Genomic DNA, 21,504 nt, shown 5'->3' on the forward strand with positions numbered 1-21,504 from the left:
TGACTGTGTTCAAACGTTGCCGTAAGAAAGGGAGGTGGAGGAGTACACGCTCCGTCAGCTCTTTCAAGAAATCTCAAAATGGCACTAAGAGGCCCAGAAAAGGTTCTCCTCTTTGTCCTGCTTATCAGTTTTTAATAAATTTAAAACGAGCATACTACCTTGATTAGAGAACTAACCGAAGCTGCCAGACTGATCTCCAAACTATAACCTGAGCTACACTGCACCCACAGAAGGGAAAGAATCAACTTTCAGTAAAACTAAATATGCCGCATTCATATGGAATAAAAGAATAGTTAAATCTCACCTCTATGCAAAGACTACTGAATAGAAAGAAAAATGAGAAGCATTTCTAGCCATGTAAGCACTTCTTTAGGTGTTGGGAAGGGTCAAGCACATGCTGAATAAGCCAGTTACCATCACATACAGTCAATAACTTTGGGTTGCTACTAGCTTGTCAAACTGACTCCTGAAGGAAAATTTCATGCACATTTCAGTGAAAAGAACAATGAACTCATTTCCCCAATCTATTTTTAATTAAGGCTACTGTCATAAACCAAAACCCTTATTACAAAGAAAAACATAACTTAAGCAACGGCCTTAAATCTGGTAGTCCTCTGAAGTGATTAGAGTTCCTGTGGTAATCCCTTTGACTCAACCTCCCTTCCCTATTCACATCTCTTCCTTCCAAACTGAAGGGTTAGAAGAAAGGTTCAGGAAAGGCTCACAAGATTTCCTCCCCCCTTTTTAATAAGAGGAAATTTAATGATAATGATATTAGAGAAACACACAAACAACTAGAATGATTTGACACAGTGTCATGCTGATTTATTTTTATTTTTGAGAGTATCTGAGAATCTCAAACTAGAAAAACTGGATCTTTCTTTTAAGCTCAGATCCAAATCATTTAGGACATAATAGATAAATTTTTCTTTATTCTTAGAATAAGCAACAGCCTAGGCTTTATAAAAAAATCCCGAGTTTCTCACCTATCCCACTACAATGTAATAAAATGCCTCTCACTTACAAATAAAAGATTTCAGATAACCCCAAATTAATTAATTTTACATACCACTAAGGTACGCAAGCATAATGTACTTGCTGGGGCACGAGGGTCAAGAGCAGCTTGCAAGTCCCAAACTTTAATTTTGCTATAAAATAAAATAAGAAGGTTATTATGAAAGCATTGTTTAAAGTATAAGCATAAAAAAAAAAACTTCTAAAGCAACGGAAAGCATGCCAGATTCTCTCTACAGCTAGTTCATCATGATCAAGGAAAATCAGAATCATTCTTCACTAAAATACTAATGCTAAATCTCATAAAATATAGGCAGTTTTGTATTTCTTTTTAGCAGTAAATACAGTGTTGTCCTTGTGACGGACCAAGTGGGTTGGTTCTACGAAAGACAAACTGACTATGTATGCACAAGCCATTTTGGAACTGCAAAAGATCTCAAAAGCTCACAGCACTACTGATGAGGTGCAAAGTTCCAGTGGGAATTAAACTGGGACTGCCAACCCCAGTGAGACACTAAACCCAGATAAAAAGCTAGAGACAAACACAGTTCAAGAACTGTTTTCAGTAACTCTACTGTTCACTTGAAGTATAAGTCAGGTAGAGAAAGAAATGGAGAATGTGGACATGGATGTAAGCTGTTGTGAATCCACTATATACTGAAAATACTGAGCAAGTCAGAAGCACTTAACAGTGGGGCTCCTGCCCTCAACCCTACAGAAATGGTCAATAAAGACTTCTGAGAGCCTCACAAGATACATTTACGCTCACGATAAATATTTTCAGTGCTGGTGTCTTATAAAAATAGAAAGCCTAAACTACTCTAAGCACACAGGACCTGGCAAGGAGCAATTCCTGAGGGAAGAAACAAAGGAATGTCACTTCAGTCAAACAAAAGTTTACTTTCTACGGCAAGTCAAACTTGAGTGAGAACACAATTTAGGAGCATGCTAAAGAGTGCCAGAAAAGCAGTTTCTTGGCTACTTAAAATTGCATCCTTCTGTGTTGAAGTGCTCAAGCAGAAGCCACTCAGTTAAATATTGATCCGTTAGTCAAATCAGAAGAGAACCCTTACACACAAGGCAATATAAGGCTCAATGGCTTTCAGAAGATTCTTTGCCTAGAAAGACAAAATTTTTGGAAATGGCTTTCAAAAACATACCCATCGTAGGCTCCGCTAACAATCCTCTTATTGTCGAATCTGATGCATCGAACCAGTTCTTCGTGGCCTTCTAATACTCTTAAACAGGCACCACATTCAATGTCCCATAGCCTTAAGAGAACAGAGGAGAATGCTTTTGAGTACTTCAGGTTCAGCACAGCCCCTTAGCCTCACATGCAGCGATTTAAGCACGCTACTGAATCGTCGTCTGTGGGACATACCACGTAATTTGCTTAAAAAGGCATGAGAACCATGAGATGTTCCTTGCATGCAATTCAGAGATAAGTTTGTGTTGCAGCCGCAGTATATCAAAATTAATTTAGTCTTTCACAGTTATATACAAGTAAAGGTTGGATACGTGGTCAGTTACCTTGGGAAACTTTTAATACACTTTTTTCTGTTCTGCATAAACCAATGATAAGAGGTTCAGAAAGTAATTAAGAAAACCAGTGACCAATGTCTTCCTCATCTCTCCAAGCAGAAGAGAAGGTGATAAACTATAGCAATAGCTAAAAAAATTTGTTTACCTTTGACATACACCTCAGCGTCCCACTTTCTCACAGGGATGTGGCTTGTTTACTCTCACATCGAGTTAAGTTCTATTCATACATCATCTGCTCCAACAGCAAGACATACCAAGGATGTTTTGCACATGCAGCAGTGCAGGACAGCATCAAAGGTCAGGGGAAATCCTATTTTCACACGTGCAAACGTCCACCGTTACGTACCAATAGCAGCTTACGGACACCCACCTAATGGTATTGTCTGAAGATCCGCTGACAACTAGTCGATCCCTATACTGGAGGCATGCAATGCCACGCTTGTGCCCATTCAGAGTACGAACGAACTCGCATGTACTTGTACTCCAGACCTGTGAAACACAAGATAAATACTCGTCTAAGAATTACGCCCAAACAAGGTTTTTGAATTTCAATGGAAGCTGTTATGAATTCATAAACAGCAGAGGTCTGAGTCTGACCTTTGCTGGACATTGGAATGAAAACTCACATATTATATTTAGGGGCAAAGAGTGGGTCCCTGGCATTAATGGAAGACTGGTGCTATGGGGACCTAGCAGTGACAAGAGCCACAGGCACTGCTATTGCACATTGAGTCAATGAGAAAAGTTGAGGGGGGTTGTATATAAAATATTTTCAGGTGGTAGAAACTGCCCCAAATGATTTCAAAAACTTGATTATGCTTGAGTCTTGGCAAGTTAGTAATCATTTTTAAAAGTGGAAGTTATCACACACACAAAAACCTCACATTTTTTAACCAAAGAAATTGCTAGCAATCCACTAGTAAGAGAAGGCCAAAACCATGGCCTGTGAAAGTTTGGTGGCTGCTTCTTTCTTAACATTAAATGATTCAATCAACTTTGCCCATTTTTAATGAACCGTAATTGAAGTTGTAACGCAGAATATCCAGTGGCTCACTTTCCAACACAGAGTGCAGCGGGATCTCTGGCAGACATTTGGACATTAAACTGCCAAGAGTTTTTTGGCACAGTCTAAGGTAGCTCTGGTTCTAGAGAGGGAAGGGTGGAAACGCCTTTGTTATACTAATACACTTTGGGTAACTCAAATCTTCTGGTATGTAATAGTCTTCAAACACAGCCTCTTAATTCTTCAAACATGGCAAAGTCTGGTTGAGCTGCTGGGAAGGCGTGGTGAGGAAAGGCAACTGCTGATAAATTTCACGTCTGGTACAGGGCTGCCAATTGAAATAAAAAATACCGCTTGGAAAAAGGCACAAAATGTGCCACATTTAACAAACCAATCGATCTTGAAACTAGAGTTCAAACAGCGAATGGGCTTTACTGTTTTGCAATTGTGTGACAGAAGCCACAAAAATGTTACAAGCCTACTTATGCGCATAAAGACATTAACAGCTAGCAAGAGGAAGCAGCTAGCTGAACAGTAAAGAAAAAGGCACAGAACTACTTATGAACACCTTGGCTATTCAGAGCTGAATAACGCTCAGAAGCTTTTCTGGCTTGGAAGGCATGTAGACTTAGATTACAGCTCTGTCTACTTACTTTAATGGTCCTGTCACCTGATGCTGACACAATATACTTGTCATCAAAGTCTACCACGTTAACAGCAGCACGATGGCCAACTAAGACTCGGCGTAGGGTGATGTCAGTAGGTGATGCCATATCCCAAACAGCAATTGATCTGTCCTTTGAGCATGTCACCATTAAACCGTTACTGAACCTCAAATGAAGCACTGCCTCATTGTGATGAATCAACGTGTTCAGAACTTCACCTGTATTTACATCCCAAACTCTGCAAAAGAAAAGAATTTTATTCCAAACGAAGGATGGTGGCTATGCATGGCATAAAGCCTAAACATGCACAAGTCTGCTACTATCTCTAATGGAGAGTTCTCTGGTTGTTTAACATCTCTTAGGGCTTGGGGAAGTCAGGAAGATGGTTGCTGGGGAAGTAGCCTAGTTCACGTCTCAGACTCACAAGCAACAATTAACAGGAGCGAACAATTAGGCCAGGAAATGCTTAAGCTTGGACCACTGCTCAGAGAAGGAGCTGCTTAACAATTCTGCAGCTCTTCCGGGATGACTAAAGCTTGTATGATGTATAAATTAATGGAACAGACCAAAACAAATACTATCCAATATGTCTGGGGTTTTTTTTCAGTTTTACACCATTCATTCAAATTTTTCACACACTAGTAGCAATTGGGATGTAGCACCCTCCAAGGCCAGTAAGCTTACGTGAAGTGAAAAATCACTACTTAATTCATAGTGCCTGAAGGGTGTTAAGACCAGCTCTTAACTTTTGAAAAGTTTTATAGAGACTGACATTGGTACACCAATGCAATACACCAGAGGGAGACAAGGCCCTTCCCCTGAACTGTACTTGAGAGTCCTTATATTGGACACCTACTGACCATTGAATTCATAGAAGAATTTAAACTCAGTATCATCAAAATTGCAGTCAGACAAGTGCTCCATATATACCAAATATCCTTTCATTAATAGTCGTAATTAAGAGATGTCAGAAAGCAGTACAAGAAACCCTAAACAAAGAAATGACTGTATAGTTGGCCATCAGCCATTCTACAAATTCAGGATATACCTTGAATCACCCGGGTCATATTCCTTCAAAAGTCTTAACACTAAAAAAATGAGACAGATTTCAAAAAAAAATTTATTAATGTGATGCTTTGCCAAGTATGAATATCTCAGTTTTGGAATAATAGTATCGCATTCATATTGGGGATGTTTTCTGATATTTAGAGATTATTGTAAATATTCCCAGCCCTGATACTCAAATGATTTTTGTGCAAAAACTTAACACTCACCTCACTGTAGAATCTGATGATCCAGTTACAATGACTCTTTCGTCATACTGCAGACAAAGAACCGAGCCAGTATGTCCTGTTAATACTTTCAAACATTCCAAGCTTGTTTTGTCCCAAATCTGGTAAAAACAAGAAGTATAAATGCCTTATCAAGATCAAGAACACGGATCCAAGACTTGAACACTGCTGCAGCTGTGAAGGAAGGAGGAAAACCAGAAGTAGCAGGAAGAATCCATGGGCAGTTTGCCTGTCCAGTCAGTGGGGCTGTCCTCCCTTTGAGCTTAAGGAAGTCTCGATGCAAGTTTTTGACAGAACAGTGAAATAACCAACGATCATGAAAAGATACAAGCCTGTAGTGCAAAAGGAAATGCCACGGACTATTAGCACGAAAGCAACCTACTAAGCAATGACAAAGACACAGCTAAGGACAGTGGCACATGCAGTTTTCATTTATGTTATGCAAACTCGTGATTTCACAAGCATTTCTTTGTGGTCAATAGCATTGGTCTTTGGCTGGTAGTCCCCAAAGTTTCCAGAGCAAAGTGCAGGTGAGAAATTTGCCCAGCTACAGAAGACATCCTATCCTCATAAATTCTGCACAGATAAATACTGTCTCATGAAGAGACAAGAGAAACAAAGGAAACACAAGTATCTAGCTTTCCAAGGCAGAATTACCCACTTATCTCCAGGGAAAAGACCAAACAAAGTGTTTACCTTAATGGAGTTATCTCGTAGGCCACTGATAATCTTTTCATCATCATACTGTAAACAGTAGACACCTTTGCTGTTTTCAGAGCGGCACTGAATCCTCTGCAAATTATGTCGTCCGCATCGCCAGTTAGATTCTATAGTCTAATGAGAGGGGAAACAATCAGGAGTTAGGCACGAGGTTGCATGCTTGAGCATGACTACTCCAACACATACACGGCAATCTTTCCACTTTTACATATGACATCCTTAAATCTGAAGTATATAAAACTTAAATGTATCTTTTTGCCTTCCCCTAATAAAAATACACAAACCACAATGAATTAGAATCAGGACTTCAACAATTTGTCATGACAAAAGCTGTGTTTAGCGGTGAAAATTATGGTCTACTAACCTTAATGAGACTTTCCAAAGGAGCCATTAGAGAGATACATTTCATAACAATTCAGTTCCCCCCCATATTTACATGGCCATCTGACATAAGCAGCAAAGATTATACCAGGAGCTCATACGGTGCCATGTTCAGCTTCACCCGAGTAACCAACGGTACAGAACTGCTGAGACCAACAGGGAGGTTATGGGAGTTCTTGGACCTCTCCTTCCCTATCACTTCACCTATTAACTGTCTTTACACATCTTAGAAAGGGATTTTGAGATACAAAAGCCTCCTCTGAGCACCTTAAAGCCTGATAAAAATAAAACTGAACAGGACCGTAAGATTTCCAATAATGCAAACTTTCCCCCCCCGCCCTGCCTTAAAATCTGTGGAAGTATAATTCTCAACATTTTCATTCTGAGAGATATTTTTAAGGAAAGAGATCTGACACACCTTAAAAAGCCACAAACCATTTCATAGCAGAACCAGGATGATTTCCACGGTTTAATCAGCTTTATTACTTGTAAGACAACCAATGTTGGTTTCAAAGAAATGTGGGATTTTGGATAGGAAGTTGATAGCAACAGTCATAAGAGAATTTGTGCACAGAACTCCAGGCCAACGCCTGCAGTACCTAGACAGGCTGGGATGCTTTCCGTCTTCCAGTACAAGCACCAGAACAGGCCATTTATTTAGCTATTTCCCTGGGATCCCCCCCAAATACTGCATGGAAACCTGGGGAGAAGCTGATCGACTGCCAGTTTGTTTGGAAAAGCAACCAAAACGCTTATTAAAGACAAAAGTGCAGCACGACTATGACGTCCCAATTCTAGGAAAACACGTCTGCTCTGAGGGAAAGCTAACCTAAAAAAAAACGCATTTGCTCCTTCAATTGTCTCCCATTATGCAATTTAGAGAGAATTATACACAGTCATAACACAAACCTGATGTGCCACAGGAATTTGTCTAAACTGTAAGTACTAAGAGATGCTTCTAGAGCATGCTGACAAGTTATTCATCCCTTCTCATTCTCTTCCAATTTGGTGGGGAAGCTAATGAAATTAAGTAAACAAGTCATCTGTCAGTTTGGGATCAGCTTTTCTGGCCAGCTACTGCACTGCTGATTATCAGATGGGGAACTGGGCTTAAAATGTTCAAACCTGACACTGTGCTGGTTCAGTCTTGGGCTCCTGCCTTGAAGGTAGCAGACCGCTCATTATGCTGCTTGCTCAGCATGGGACAGAGGTTTTAAGGAGGAAGGACAAGCAATTCTCAAGCTTTATCTGAAGATTCATCATCTGTGCTAAGAGGGCAGAACTGCAACTCATTAACTCCTTTGCTGCTGCAGAAGTGACCCTCGGAAACAGGAGAGGGTTGTAGACACTAATAGCATGAACCAATATAATTACAGATCTGAAGGCAAGATATTTAAAAATGCAATATTAACACTGAAGATGCAGGAGGTAAAGCATCACAGATTTGAGTTAGCCGATTTAAACAGCTTTTCGAAGTAGTCTTAAGAGAGAGTTTCCCTAAAGCAACATTCTTGGAAAGGTCTGAAATAAGTAGATAATACACTCTAGCTACTGAGCAGTCAAACACCATTTGAGCACTTTCACACTTCAGCTTCCTGCGACAGTGATTACCGCTACCTACAGCATACACCAAGAACACCACAAATCAGAAATTTTGCATGTAACGGTTTCCCAAACAAAACAGCAGTCAGTAATAGTATGCTCACCAGACATTTGGGATGCTACCTGGCTTAATTCTCAGAAGTTCCCTGTAGGAAGCTACTTAATAAGCTCCCCATAAGAAAATGCTGGCTTCAAATAAAAGAAACTAAAGTACTACGTATATCTATGTGAAGGCACTATAAAGCAGTAAGTCATATGCAGGTGCACATTTTAATTCTGTGAATAGATGTCATTTCATTTAGACATTATACAGTGTGGCTACTGTGGGAAAATACTTCATGTTTTTCGAGAACTTGTAAAATCCCCTTACACTGCGTAAATTTTCAATATGCTGGGAAAGTAGCCACAATACACAGAGAATATACAGCAGCATTTCAATTTGCAATAGAGTGAAAACAGATGTGGACGTATAGAGAAATAACATTATTTTAGATGACTAAATACGGCTGAGTGGGTGGGCAACCTGGAGGACCCTCTGAAAAGGAACATGTTTAATACAATACTGGCAACCACATTAAAGCTTCTTGCTATAGGAAATTTCTGGTTGTTACTGAACAGTGCGGTTAGGAAAGGTCTTCATCTGCAGCCTCCTTCCAGGAGATACCTCAAACTGTGTATGCGCCAAGTAGGTAGGCATGTATGTACAAGGGGCGAGGAAGAAATTGCTGTGTTTTATGGACTTTTACAAGCATCAGTGAGTCAATGATGAAGAGACCCACGGTTTATTTGCACATTTATGGTACCAAACCTAATACCAATATATGCAACACCCACTACTGTATTTTCTACAGATCCCCTCAAAGTCTCCAAGATAATTGCCTCTAATCTTGGGTTTCACAATTAAAAGCAAGATGTTGCAGAACACTATCTCCTCAGTTCACACACACAGGGAAAAAAAAGTTTCTCACACTTTCCTAAAAGCTCACTAGAGCAATAGCAGCAAGTAGCTGACAAATGCTGTATAACCAACAAAGTCTGGACATACAAGGGATAAAGACCAAGCACGAAGCCAAAGCATCTGCCACAGCAGGAGAGCCATTTGGCAGCTGAACAAATGCATAAATGGATAAAAGAGGCTTTTAGAGAGAAAAGTACACACAGAAAATAGTCCAAGATGTAGAGGTATGGCCAAGCCTTGACCATGCCAGAATATGTTCACTGGTACAAAGATGCACAGTAAAAAAAGATGCGATTCATCTGGATTAACAGTTGGAACATTAACTATAAATTGGAAGTGTTAAGGATAATCTACTAGGAACAGGGGTGTTTTCCATTTGATAATGTACCCTGGGTCCAGCTCCTTGGCTAAAGATTGCATTTTTATCCTTGTGAACGTTATTGCAGAGTAAGTGGGTTTATCTTAATCCCATAAACCAAGGAGTTTCTGTTCCCTCTGAATTACACAACTCTCCTGCAGGACAAATGGGGCAGAAAAAAGAAAAAGGAACATACACACTTATTACGTACGCAGGGATTTCTCCTGAAGCATTAGGCATTTACACCAGGAGTCGTTAAAATCCACACCCTTGTTCTTCACATGCTTTCTTCAAAGAGAAAAAAGAAAATCCCTCCTGACTGTGGCAGAAGCAAATGAATTTACGCCATCAGGGTAGAGAGAGCTTAATATTTCATTCATTATGAAGTTAAGAGGGTTTGATACGCAAAGGCAAAGTGGCAGCTGGCCATGGCACCAGGCTGCCTGCATCTTTGAGGTCTTTCCTCTCTCAGACTTGCTGAAGATGCTACAACCATTACGGGGAAAAAACAGCATCAAGCTGTTGAAGGATTCCCTAGATCCTGGTTTGAGTCTGGAATTCACTGTTGGGTCTCCAAACTGCTGTTAGACAGTGAGAGCCAAAGAGCTTTTGTAGCTTCTACATCAGCCTGAAGAAGAAAGGCTACATGGTGCTTCTTACCTAGAAGGCTTGAACTGGTCCTCAAGAGGAACCTGCAGAGAGCTAGCTGCCCTGTCATTACCACAACAGCATAAACCACAAGATTTCTGAACAGACAGGGACGACAGCCTCACAGCAACTGATGCCAAAATGTGCCAGCAGCAAAGCCTCTTTCCAAAGCAGCCCACAGAAGGATAAAAAACCCCGCAAGCAAAGAGCATCACCATCTTTCTTGTGAGTATCATCACTTCTATAAACCACTGCCAAGGAGCTAAGTGCCAGTGGCAGGCATGCAGCAGCAAAGACAACTAAAAACTCAGACCACAGGAATTGGATCAGCACTGCGACGGGTATCGTACATGGATAGCAATAAAATCGCTGCACCAAAGCAGTACGGCAGAAAAAGTACTTGCACTGTAACCAATGTCTCCTTCATAAAACACTTCCTCCTCAGACCAGCTGCATAATGGAAGTGATGAACAAGAAAATTATACGGTCAGTAAGTTCTACAGAGCTCAGCTGAAGAGTTTTGGCGCAGGCACAGTATACCTAGTTACACATTCACTGAGACTTGAGCATATTGTCACCTGAGCCAGTAAACATGTCTTTGGAAGCAAGAAACAAGGTATACAGGTGTCCGTACCAATATCTTGAATGTAAATCGGCACTGCCATTTGAAGAGAGAACACCAAGTGTTGCAAACCATCCATCACCGCATCTTGCCATTTATTACTCTACTTTTAGCATCAAGCATATTGCCTTTCCTTATTAATTCTCTTACCCTATTCCATGAAAAAGCTGAACTAACATGATTTATGCTACACTACAGGACTCAGAATAGTGACTAGATTTGGATTTCACTCTCAAATCCTTTGGAACATAGAAGGCAGCAGCAGCTTCCGGAGAGCAGACTTTGGCCCGTTCAGGAGCCTGGCTGACCGAGTCCCTCAGGAGGCAGTCCTGAAGGGCAAGGGGTCCAGGAAGGCCAGACGTTCTTCAAGAAGGAAATCTCAAAGGCACAGGAGCAGGGCTGTCCCCATGAGCTGAAACACGAGCCGGCGGGGAAGGAGACCGGCCTGGCTGAACAGAGAGCTTTGGCTGGAACTCAGGAAAAAGAAGAGTTTGTGACCTTTGGCAGAAGGGGCAGGCGCCTCAGGAGGACTACAGGGATGTCGTGAGGTTATGCAGGGAGAAGATGAGAAGGGCCAAAGCCCAGCTAGAACTTAATCTGGCTACTGCCATAAAAGACAATAAAAAAATCTTTCTACAACTACATTAGCAACAAAAGGAGGGCTGAGGAGAATCTCCATCCTTTATTGGATGTGAGGGGAATCATAGTGACAAAGGCTGAGGGAAAGGCTGAGGTACTTACTGCCTTCTTTGCCTCAGTCTTTACTAGTAAGACCAGCTGTTCTCTGGGTAGCCAGCCCGCTGAGCTGGAAGACAGGGATGGGGAGCAGAACGAAGCCCCCAAAATCCAAGGGGAAATGCTCAGTGACCTGCCACACCACTTGGACACCCACAAGTCTATGGGGCCGGATGGGATCCACCCAAGGGTACTGAGGGAGCTGGCAGAAGTGCTCACTAAGCCATTTTCCATCATTTACCAGCAGTCCTGGCTAACCGGGGATATCTCAGTTGACTGGAGGTTAGCAAATGTGGTGCCCATCTGCAAGAAGGGCTGGAAGGAAGATCCAGGATCAGGGCAGTGATCGTCCCGCTGTACTCGGCACTGGTGTGGTCACACCTTGAGTGCTGTGCTCGGTTCTGGGCCCCTCACTACAAGACAGACCTTGAGGTGCTGGAGTGAGTCCAGAGAAGGGCAACGAAGGTGGGGAAGGGTCTGGAGCACAAGTCTGATGGGGAGCGGCTGAGGGAGCTGGGGGTGTTTGGTCTGGAGAAGAGGAGGCTGAGGGGAGACCTTATCGCTCTCTACAATGACCTGACAGGAGGGTGTAGCCAGGTGGGGGTCGGTCTCTTCTCCCAAGTAATGAGCGATAGGACAAGAGGAAACGGCCTCAAGTTGTGCGAGGGGAGATTTAGATTGGATATTAGGAAAAATTTCTTCACCGAAAGGGTTGTCAGGCACTGACCCAGGCTGCCCAGGGAAGTGGCGGAGTCACCATCCCTGGAGGGATTTAAAAGATGTGTACACACAGTGCTTAGGGACGTGGTTTAGTGGTGGATTTGGCTGTGCTAGGTTAACGGTCAGACTCAATGACCTTAAAGGTCTTTTCCAACCTAAACGATTCCACGATAGTATACAAGTACGAGCTCCATGACACTGTGACCCTCTTTTGAGAACTGTTTAGTGTGTAAGTGAAAATTTATACACTACTGACCTGAAAAATGCAGGCACTACTGCTCGTCAAAAGAATTTGCACCTTCCAGTACCGAGAATTCTCCATATTTTAGATTATTTCAATTACAACTAAGTGAAAGTCCAGAAGAAAATAAAAAGTTACATGGAAGAAACTGCTGCCATGTTACATGGGAAGAGGTAGTAAACAGTAACATAGTAAACAAATGCAAGGAAGTAAACCTAAGCAAAGATTAATTCAAGACAGCAATCAACTGATTTTTGGTATTTCTCTCAATTCATGCAAACAGAAGAGTCAAGTAAGAATAAAAACCACTTTCGTGAAGAATAACTGAGGCAAGTCTAACAAATAGAGAAACAGGGATTCACTATACCCCACTAACATATAACATATGCTAATTTTTATACATAAGTCCATATATATTTACAGTTCAGCACGCAGAAAGGCTCACTTTATCAAAAAAAAAAAAAGGGAAAAAATTTCCAGTAACTGAAAAGTGGGCTTCTGGCCTGACTTATAAAAATCACAAGATACTCAGGCTATGTTTTGAAGAACAGTCTGAAATTAAATCGAGGCCAAAAAGCTAGGAGTGTACTACTGAGAGTCACTCCACGTCTGAACACTACATGGGCTTTCAGATCAGTTTGGGGTAAAATACCACTTTTAGTATGAACTCCAAGACCAGAAGAAAAGTTGTAAACAGTGAAGTCCAAAAATCTAAACAACTAAGCAATGGGAAGCTTTTCCTAGCAAGTGTTATAATTCAATCATGATTTCTTGGCAGAATTCCTAAAGAGACCTAAAAATTAAGTTCCTAATGTTTACAGCTGCTTAAATAAGATCCAAACGTGGACAATATAAATTGATGAAGTGTCATCTCTTTCTGCATGCGACTGATCCAATATGTATGAAGCTGCTCAAAGGTCCACCATGTAAAACTACTCCTGAGTCTCACCGCAGCTTTGCTGAACCCTTTTTAAAGCCACGTTTGAAAAGAACAGATTGACCTTATGATGCTGACCAAGATAAATTTAGACAGTGGAATATGCTGATGTCTTACAGAGGAAGAGGAGACGACTTGCAGAAACTGGATTAAAGGCCACTGATGTACAAGGAATATAGGAAATCACTTTGGGCGAAAGCTGACAGTATAATACTGACCGTTTCGTCAAGCATGGAGACAAGATAGCGTGTTCTCTAAGTGTCAAAATGGTGTTATACACCAGAGAGAGCTTCAGCAAATCAGATTAAAAAAGGCAACATAAACTGAAGTTGCAGACCTAAAGAACAGTAATTCGGCATTAGGACTATCTTAGTGCCCAGGATGGTGGTAGTGCCCGACTTGTTGAGGGAGACAGAATACACCGCAGAGGCAGGACATGAGAGACTTTGATTCCTCCCGCATAAATGAAGTGTAGCTGCATCACGTCCCTGTGCTCTGCCCCATGCATCTGTTACCGGGTGCTATGCTAGCCCATCTTTGATCTGACTGGTACAGTTGTTCTGTTTGCCCAGGGAGGGAGTAAAGAATCCTCTCAACTCCTACTCAGGAGGACCTGTAACAAGAGGATGCAGATGAACAAAGCAGTTGCTCTTCCCTGAGAAGTCTGTCTTCTCGATCAAGCATCTCTGCAAACACAGCCACAAAGCATGAGATTCCAAAAGAGATTCAAGGGCAGCATCTGATGAAGACAACATTTTTCATTTCTGCAGCTGCAATGATCACAGTAACACCCACTGATTGGTCTCACTGGTTTTCTCTTAAAGGATCCCCATTTCCACCAACTGCCATCAACTAGGGCAACACTTAAGAGTAAAATTTCAAGCTTTCAGGTTACAGGTGCAACATCAATATATACTAACTTTAAACGGGCTCCTGCTTACACCAAAGCGATAGAGGAGAAGTACTGCTGTAATTTCCAGATCTGGAGAGGAAATCTTAAAAATACAAGCCAACGGCAATGAAAAGAGAGAGAGGTCCTCTGAGGCACTTCAATGTCATGTGCATCTGGACTTTACAAAACACCTGACAAAGAACAATGCTGCTGAAAAACAAAATGATTGCACCTTTTAGGTTCCATTGGAGACAACAACTACATTTATGCACACCACCATAAAAATACAAAATTCTATTTAAACAGGTAGTTATCAGCCTCTATCAGAGCATAGTGGCATTCCAAGTACTCAAACAGGAACAATAAATCCCTCTTTCAAATCTGCAGAAGGAAAACGGCATTCTTAGTTTGCCCATTTGTGGGAAAAAAAGTAGGTGTGATGTGGGCAACATGAACAAAAAAAGCCAAGCCAGGGATCCGTCCCATGCTAGGGGCATCTGAAAGGAGCCTTCTGCCCTGTTCAGACGTGAGAGCCAAAATCTGTGCTGTGCACCATAAGAACTTCGTCCCTGCTGCTCAAAAGCCTCTCCTTTCCTTGGCCAGTTCCATTTTTGAGAAATGCCTTTTGGAAAGTGCCTGAAAGAGATTTCAAAGGCTGGCTGAAAAATTTTCTAGGCATATCATGCTGACCAGATTCTCCCCACACATGCACATAAAATTTCTCCAGCATCATAATTAGAACAGTGCTAAACAAACCTATTTCTCTCAGAAATTATACACTGCAACTTCCATAAACAAAGATCTCCCAATGCTGGCAGTGACTTGGGGCGAGAGCTGACTTTTTCCCCTTTTCAGATTTTCCCAAGGCTTTAAAATTTCAGTTCCAGTCCTAATATCCAAACTTTTTCAAAATTCAGAAGAACACATGGTGTTTATCTGATGGCCTGGTGCCACATTCTCCTAAAGTCTTCAGCAAAATCACATTTTAATTCTCATCTTAATTAGGTGGACCTAAGTCTCCATGGAAACAAGATGAGGGCACTTGCCATGAGCCTACAGATAAGGGAAACATTTATGAAAAGTCTTCTCAACTCATCACAAGAAATAGATACTTGTGCTAATCCTGAGGGGAAAACAGAATAGTTGGCCAAGCTTCACAAATAATATGGAAAAAATCCAGGGACTTGGGGTTCTGGAATCAGCAGTATTAAACTTCCCATCTTGGCAATGTGCCGATTAACAGAGTCCGGTTAAAACAGCTGACCTTCCCCACAACGCTTTGGGACTGCACCCGGGCACGGGACACTCCACACCAACCAAATCATCTCCATAAACCCAGGTTCGGTTTTCTAGGATAAGCCCCAAATCAGGTTTTCCCTTTAAACAAGGCTCCTAAAGAAGCCTGGCAATTCAACATCTGACTTGGAGACATTTAAAGTTACTGGACCACCTCTTGTGAAATGAAACCTAATTAAATATTTGGCTTCACAGTGGAGGTGGAGAGTAGCTACCTCTTTCCAAGAATTTGGTTTCAGATCTCCAAGTGTCCCTTATTTTCAAATCCAATGATTTCAGAAGTGACAGTATGTTCCTAAAATGTGTTTGGCATGACATAAACAGATATTGGCACTAATAAATTTTCAGAGAAGCAAGGGAATCTCACTTTGCCAAATCATTGCCTGTATTACCTTGCAAGCTAACAACACTTTGTGGTTGCATGGACTTTTGACCCAAAATGCAAATAGAGCCCAAGGGAAAGAATTCAAATTTGCTATTTATCATTCCTCATTTTTTCTTCCAATTGTTAATTCAGGTTTTAGATTGCTTTTCAAATTCTGTCAGTCAATCCAAAGGAGAGAGTGCACATTCTCCTTTGAGCTTATCTCTACCCACAACCCAATTTGGTACCAGCTGCAGTAAATTAATAACTCTTATCATTAGAAACAGTCTAGCAGAATTTGGTTAATCTTTGTGCTCCACAGGTAAAATACTGAATGACAAGATTTTTGTGTTACATCAAATATATTTTGCTGTATTAAAAAAAAAATCAAGTCCTTTGGACACAAGATAAACGTCTTATAAAAATACTTATAAAATCACATAAATGCTAATATGGTAGCCTTTGGCTCATCACTAGCTCCCTAAACTCTGACCCTCTGATAGAAACAGGAAGATCTTATTAAAGGTCCAGGCAAATATTTGAAGAAAAAACATTTTGGCATTCAGCGATACAAAATTCTTCATCACAGCTAAGATGAAAGTCTTATTTAAGAGCTTCTGCACATTGCTTTGAAAAATGAAGGAACGGCAAAAGTATGAAACTGAGGGAGAACATGACTTTACGCTTAAAAGTAGAATAAGGGGAAGAAAAACTTAAGAAGTGCTCCTAATCTTATAGCTAAGTTCTGTTGTTACTGTTACTCACCATCCACGTTTTTTTAAACACTGTTAAAAGCTTCTTTTGACAGTCCTTTAGGGAAGCAATTTGTGAAAAGTGCTTTAAAGGGTGATTTATTAGAAAAACTGTAATAGACTTTTGGAAGTATAAGAATTATTGGACCCTTGACTACTAGCAGAAACACTAAACCCACTCCAGGTTGGAAACCTGGAAAAGAGCAATATTTCAGAAGGCTTGAGGGAAATATGTAAATGGGGAAAAATTTGATGTGGCACAATACCCCCGTCCTTCTGCCTTCCCGCTCCAGGTTCAGCAATTTCGAAGAATGAGGAGTGGGAAACACGCTGCCTGTATAAACTGAGCAGTGATGATTCTGGAAGTAGCCATTAGTTTTCAACGAGAGACTTCACCACTCTAGAAGACCGAACAAAGATGCATTTGTTTTCTGAATTTGGGCAAACAGAGGCTTACACTTACTTGTGCTAAAGTGGAGTTGAGAGGCAAGAACCCACAGCTGACAGGTCCTGGCTCCTTTCAGCTTTTACTGCTCTACCGAAGCATCCGCGGGCCACGGATAGCATTGAGGTTAGTTGCCAATACCTTAAATTCTACCCCAAGTGATCTGACAACCACTAACGACCAAAGGTTTTTCACAGGTTTACAGACACAAGCATGAAATGGAAAGTACAGAACTACAGGAGTTTTTCCCTGAACAGCCCTAATTCCTCTGTCTCTATTCTTGCCTCCCGCCATCTAAGTTTGAGACATACAGGAGTTCCCTGCATGCCCCAGTAATATTTAACATCGTTAAGGATATAAGCATTAGACAGAAACTACAGAAGTTGTATGTAAAAGTAGCTGGACTGTCAGGCAGTTTGGAATGGGCAGAAACTATGGCAACAGCTTACAGTTTACTCTTTTTACACCGCAGGAAAGACAACTCTTTTCCCACGCTCATTACTCACGTTACTATTTTTAAGTACTAGTGGCATGGCATGTTTTACATACAGCACGCTCTACCGTTCCAGCTCCATCTCAAAGCTTGTCACGAAATAACCCCTTACTCTGCATATTCTACATTTATCACATCATCCACCTCAGCATTATATAATGAAAAACAAATTTATGAGTTGAAACTCTGAAAGGAAGTTAGGGTTCAAAAGAGTGTTATAAATCTGTGTTTCTTGACTTCCAAACACCAGTGCCTTTTTCTATCCATTTTGAATAGATAAGCCTTTACTTTTCAGGCTGCGCAGTGCAAATTTTTCTCCTCATTTGAGGGTTTAATATATTTATTGTTCATTTAATGAAATTTAGTTTTTTAAGAAACATGTTCATTACCACAATATATTTTTAGTGGCAGACCCTTTCCTCACTCCCAAATACTCAGAGACTGAAAATTTTTTTACATTTAATATTGATATTGTTGATGACAGAAGCATAAAGGTTTTGCTATTTTCCTACTTATTTCATACTAGCAAGAACTGTCCAATTCAGGAACTTCATTTCTGTGCATTGTACTAGCAAGTCTACAGTAACTAAAGAATCAAAGTATTAAATAGCAGATCATGACAGTTCAAAAGGCCTCAGAAAGTCCTCAGAACATCTCTAAAGAATACTTCCATCTCTGATAATAAGCATTCTATATGTATGTTCCACTTATACCCAAACAAATGAGTTTCAGAAGAATAACTTTTAAAACGTGAGTTATAATAATGCTGAACTCTTTCAGTGTTCTACACAAAGGTTTTCACACTGCTTTTTGCCCATGTTCTTTACTGAACTATGCCAGAATTTTGCAGAAAGCAAGAAAATATCACATTAGGACTTCTCCTTAATCCCATGGACTTCTTGTCATTGCAATATCACTCTGTCATTCCTTACAGGGAGGAGACCTCTCCCTTCAAATAATAAAATGTGTATCACTCTGGTCACAAGTAAATACCAAGTTTGATCTTATTTTGCCCAGGTTATATTTCATGCTTAGTTCTTTATCTTTAAATGTTTATAAATGGTGTAGCAAGGGTTATAAAAAAATATTTGAAAATTGGATTATGTTTTCCAGCAGATACATTTTAAAGATAGGTTAAGAGTTCTGAATAATTTTGTTTACTGAGTGCCAAGCAACACAAATTCACATTTGCCACAGCGGAATGATTCCATTAGCTCACATCTGTCTTAAACATCAAAACACATGTTTCCCCACTAACGAATTTCAGACCAATAATTTCACATCCATCACGTGGTTGAAATAAATCCATTACAGTCTGTGGTATAACTCAAGAGTTTTATGGTGGGTACACAGCAAACTGAGCAAGACAGATTTTCTGCCAGTAGGCGGAATACTACGATGATCCTGATTTATCAGAAACATTTTAAAATGAGTGAGCAAGCCCAACTTTGTAAACCTTAAGCAAGATAAGCAAAATTTTGTATCAAAAGAATAGTCATTTCTGCAGTTCTTATCTGCAGGGTTTATCATTGTAGGACTGATTATTGTTCTCATCAAATCACTGGAGGGGGAGAAAATCCCATATGGTGAAGAAAGCTGTATTTGCAAGTCATCACTTTAGAAGCAGTAAGTTACTAAATGAGCAATGTTTTAAATGACTGCTGTCTAAGGCGTTAACCCTCAGATCACCTTCTAAATGAGTGTAACCAATATACCAGAACATTCAGCAATACATGGAATTGTCTTGGGAGTAGTGTGTGTCCTAAAACAGCTATTTCATTAAAACCCATAGTCCCAGAAGAGTTCCAAAAATCTTTAAATGCAACAATGATGGTGTTAACGCTTAAAGTTAATGCATGTACTGCGGCAGCAAGTTGCTGAGGGTGTTTTTCACATTGTCTGAAAAGTCAGAGCTCACAAAGCAGTAGTGATACAGATACATATGATAGGCTTTCATTGCTCCAACATGCACTACCTTTGAAACACTATCAATAGGCAACATCATTTCTCCTGCAGATATTATATATCAGAAAACGTACCTCTATATCCTGTATTATCTTTGGGTATAAGGACCTGTAAAATGAATTTGGGGGGCCATCTGTTGGTCTGTTTTTAAACAGGTACTGATCCCTAGAAAGAATCAGAAATATATTTTTCAATGTACCGCAAAGAATTCAAACTTTAAAGGAATTCAAAATCTGCACAGAACAAAACCTTATGACATATTCTCACAGAATATTTGCTTGCCGTTACAACCCTTGTGACTTTCCAATTCGGCAGCTGTATTTAAAATATCCAAGACTAAAAAGATAACAGGTGTTTTTCTTATGGTTTTCCAAATTAGGCTTCACTGCTTCATAAGGCTTTTAGCCAGCAGGGTGTTGTAGTCTTGCTCTTTACAATATGCCTTGCATTTTCTTAGGCACACCACTAGAGAGCACAGAAAAACAGGTTTCTAAAGCAGAACAACCTCATCTCTTCAGATACTCGTAAAGGATCGAAAAGCTCCATTGCCACAAACAAATTGTTTTCCTTTGAGGGATGGGACTTCTGCAGCCCAATTGGCTATATTACATTTTAAGCAAAAAAAAAAAGTTTAATTGGAAATACTTCACTTGAGAAAAAGCCCTGCAAAAAATGTTTTCGCTAGTTTTTGAGCTGATTTAATTGTTAGTTCTTCCTGCAAAACAGAAATTACAAATTTGCAGACAGACTTACCGCAAGAAAGCAAGTGTTGAAAGATACCGGTGCACAAAAGAACAAGGTACAAAGCCAAAGTAGAAACGGGAACTGACAGCTTTTGCCGTAGCTACCTCTACTAGTCCATAGTAGAGATAAGGATGTCAGTGATACCAATTTACTACACACTTACTTTTGGGCAGAGCGCACGATTAGGGAAATTTGTAAAGACCACTGTAAAAGGTGAATTTAGTTATCATTAAGGTACTTACCAACCCCTTCTTTCTGACAGTCCCTTCCATAGCGGATCTGTGCGTACCATTCTTTCAATCAATTTTTTCCATAGCATTCCCTCAGAGATGACTCTCTGCCATTCCTTACATACCAGCTCTGCTGCACAGAGTGATCTGGCATCAAGATAGGAAAGGATGTTTTCTGCTATGTGATCTAAGCCTTGCTCTACAAAGAAACAAAGGCAATCAAAACGTCAATCACTTCACAGTAAACTACTAAACAAGCTTTACAATACATTCAGAGAAAGCCAACGCAGCTTTAAGGCACTGGAGCAATGTGATAATTAAATTATCATACATAGAAGCACCAGTTACAAATTAATCCAAGCAGGTACACCAAAGTATCTCTAATGCTTTACTCCTTTCCTAGTACAGTCTGCCTCCTGGCCTGTCCCATTTCCACAGAATAAGAATGAGCATAAGCCAAAATTGAGCATAGTATGCAAGCAGCAGAAAGCATTTGGCTTCTTCTGGGCACAGAGTCCTGGACTTTTTGAGCACCTATACATTGGGCTACGTGGTCCAAAAAGATCATCATCTTCAAGCAGATGCTTCACTAAGCAGCAGTAATGCAAAATCAAAATACTGATTCTTTTACTACTCCCTTAGATATAACAAGAGATAATTCAACTCAGCAGAAGACAGGACTCCACAGGAACAAATGCAGACATATCCACTAAAAGCACGAGCAAAGATTCTGCAAAAAAAAATTCCAGCATTGAATACAAGGCCATTTTTTGTATTTAAGTTCTTTCTATAACCTGCAGGTGGCAAGTCCACTCCTGAATTTTGTTCAGGACTTTGGTGGTAGAGCATATGCCAGAGACATCATGCCCTGCAGCCTGGTGTAGG

General features: G+C 40.5%; 1 protein-coding gene across 1 annotated transcript in view; it reads right to left on the reverse strand.

The window, feature by feature from the left end:
* The window catches only part of FBXW11 (F-box and WD repeat domain containing 11), a 58,526-nt gene that overhangs the window by 4,863 nt on the left and 32,159 nt on the right, over positions 1-21,504 (reverse strand). Inside the window, exons 4-11 of the mRNA XM_009710505.1 lie at positions 20,632-20,818; positions 19,720-19,810; positions 6,213-6,350; positions 5,499-5,617; positions 4,213-4,462; positions 2,927-3,045; positions 2,175-2,285; positions 1,070-1,148 (exon numbers count right to left, since the gene is read on the reverse strand). Of these exons, the coding sequence (XP_009708807.1) occupies positions 1,070-1,148; positions 2,175-2,285; positions 2,927-3,045; positions 4,213-4,462; positions 5,499-5,617; positions 6,213-6,350; positions 19,720-19,810; positions 20,632-20,818 (1,094 nt within the window). The remainder of the gene's footprint in view (positions 1-1,069; positions 1,149-2,174; positions 2,286-2,926; positions 3,046-4,212; positions 4,463-5,498; positions 5,618-6,212; positions 6,351-19,719; positions 19,811-20,631; positions 20,819-21,504) is intronic.

The sequence above is a fragment of the Cariama cristata genome, unplaced genomic scaffold, assembly GCF_000690535.1.
Source record: "Cariama cristata isolate BGI_N322 unplaced genomic scaffold, ASM69053v1 scaffold25851, whole genome shotgun sequence".
Lineage (NCBI taxonomy): Eukaryota > Metazoa > Chordata > Aves > Cariamiformes > Cariamidae > Cariama > Cariama cristata.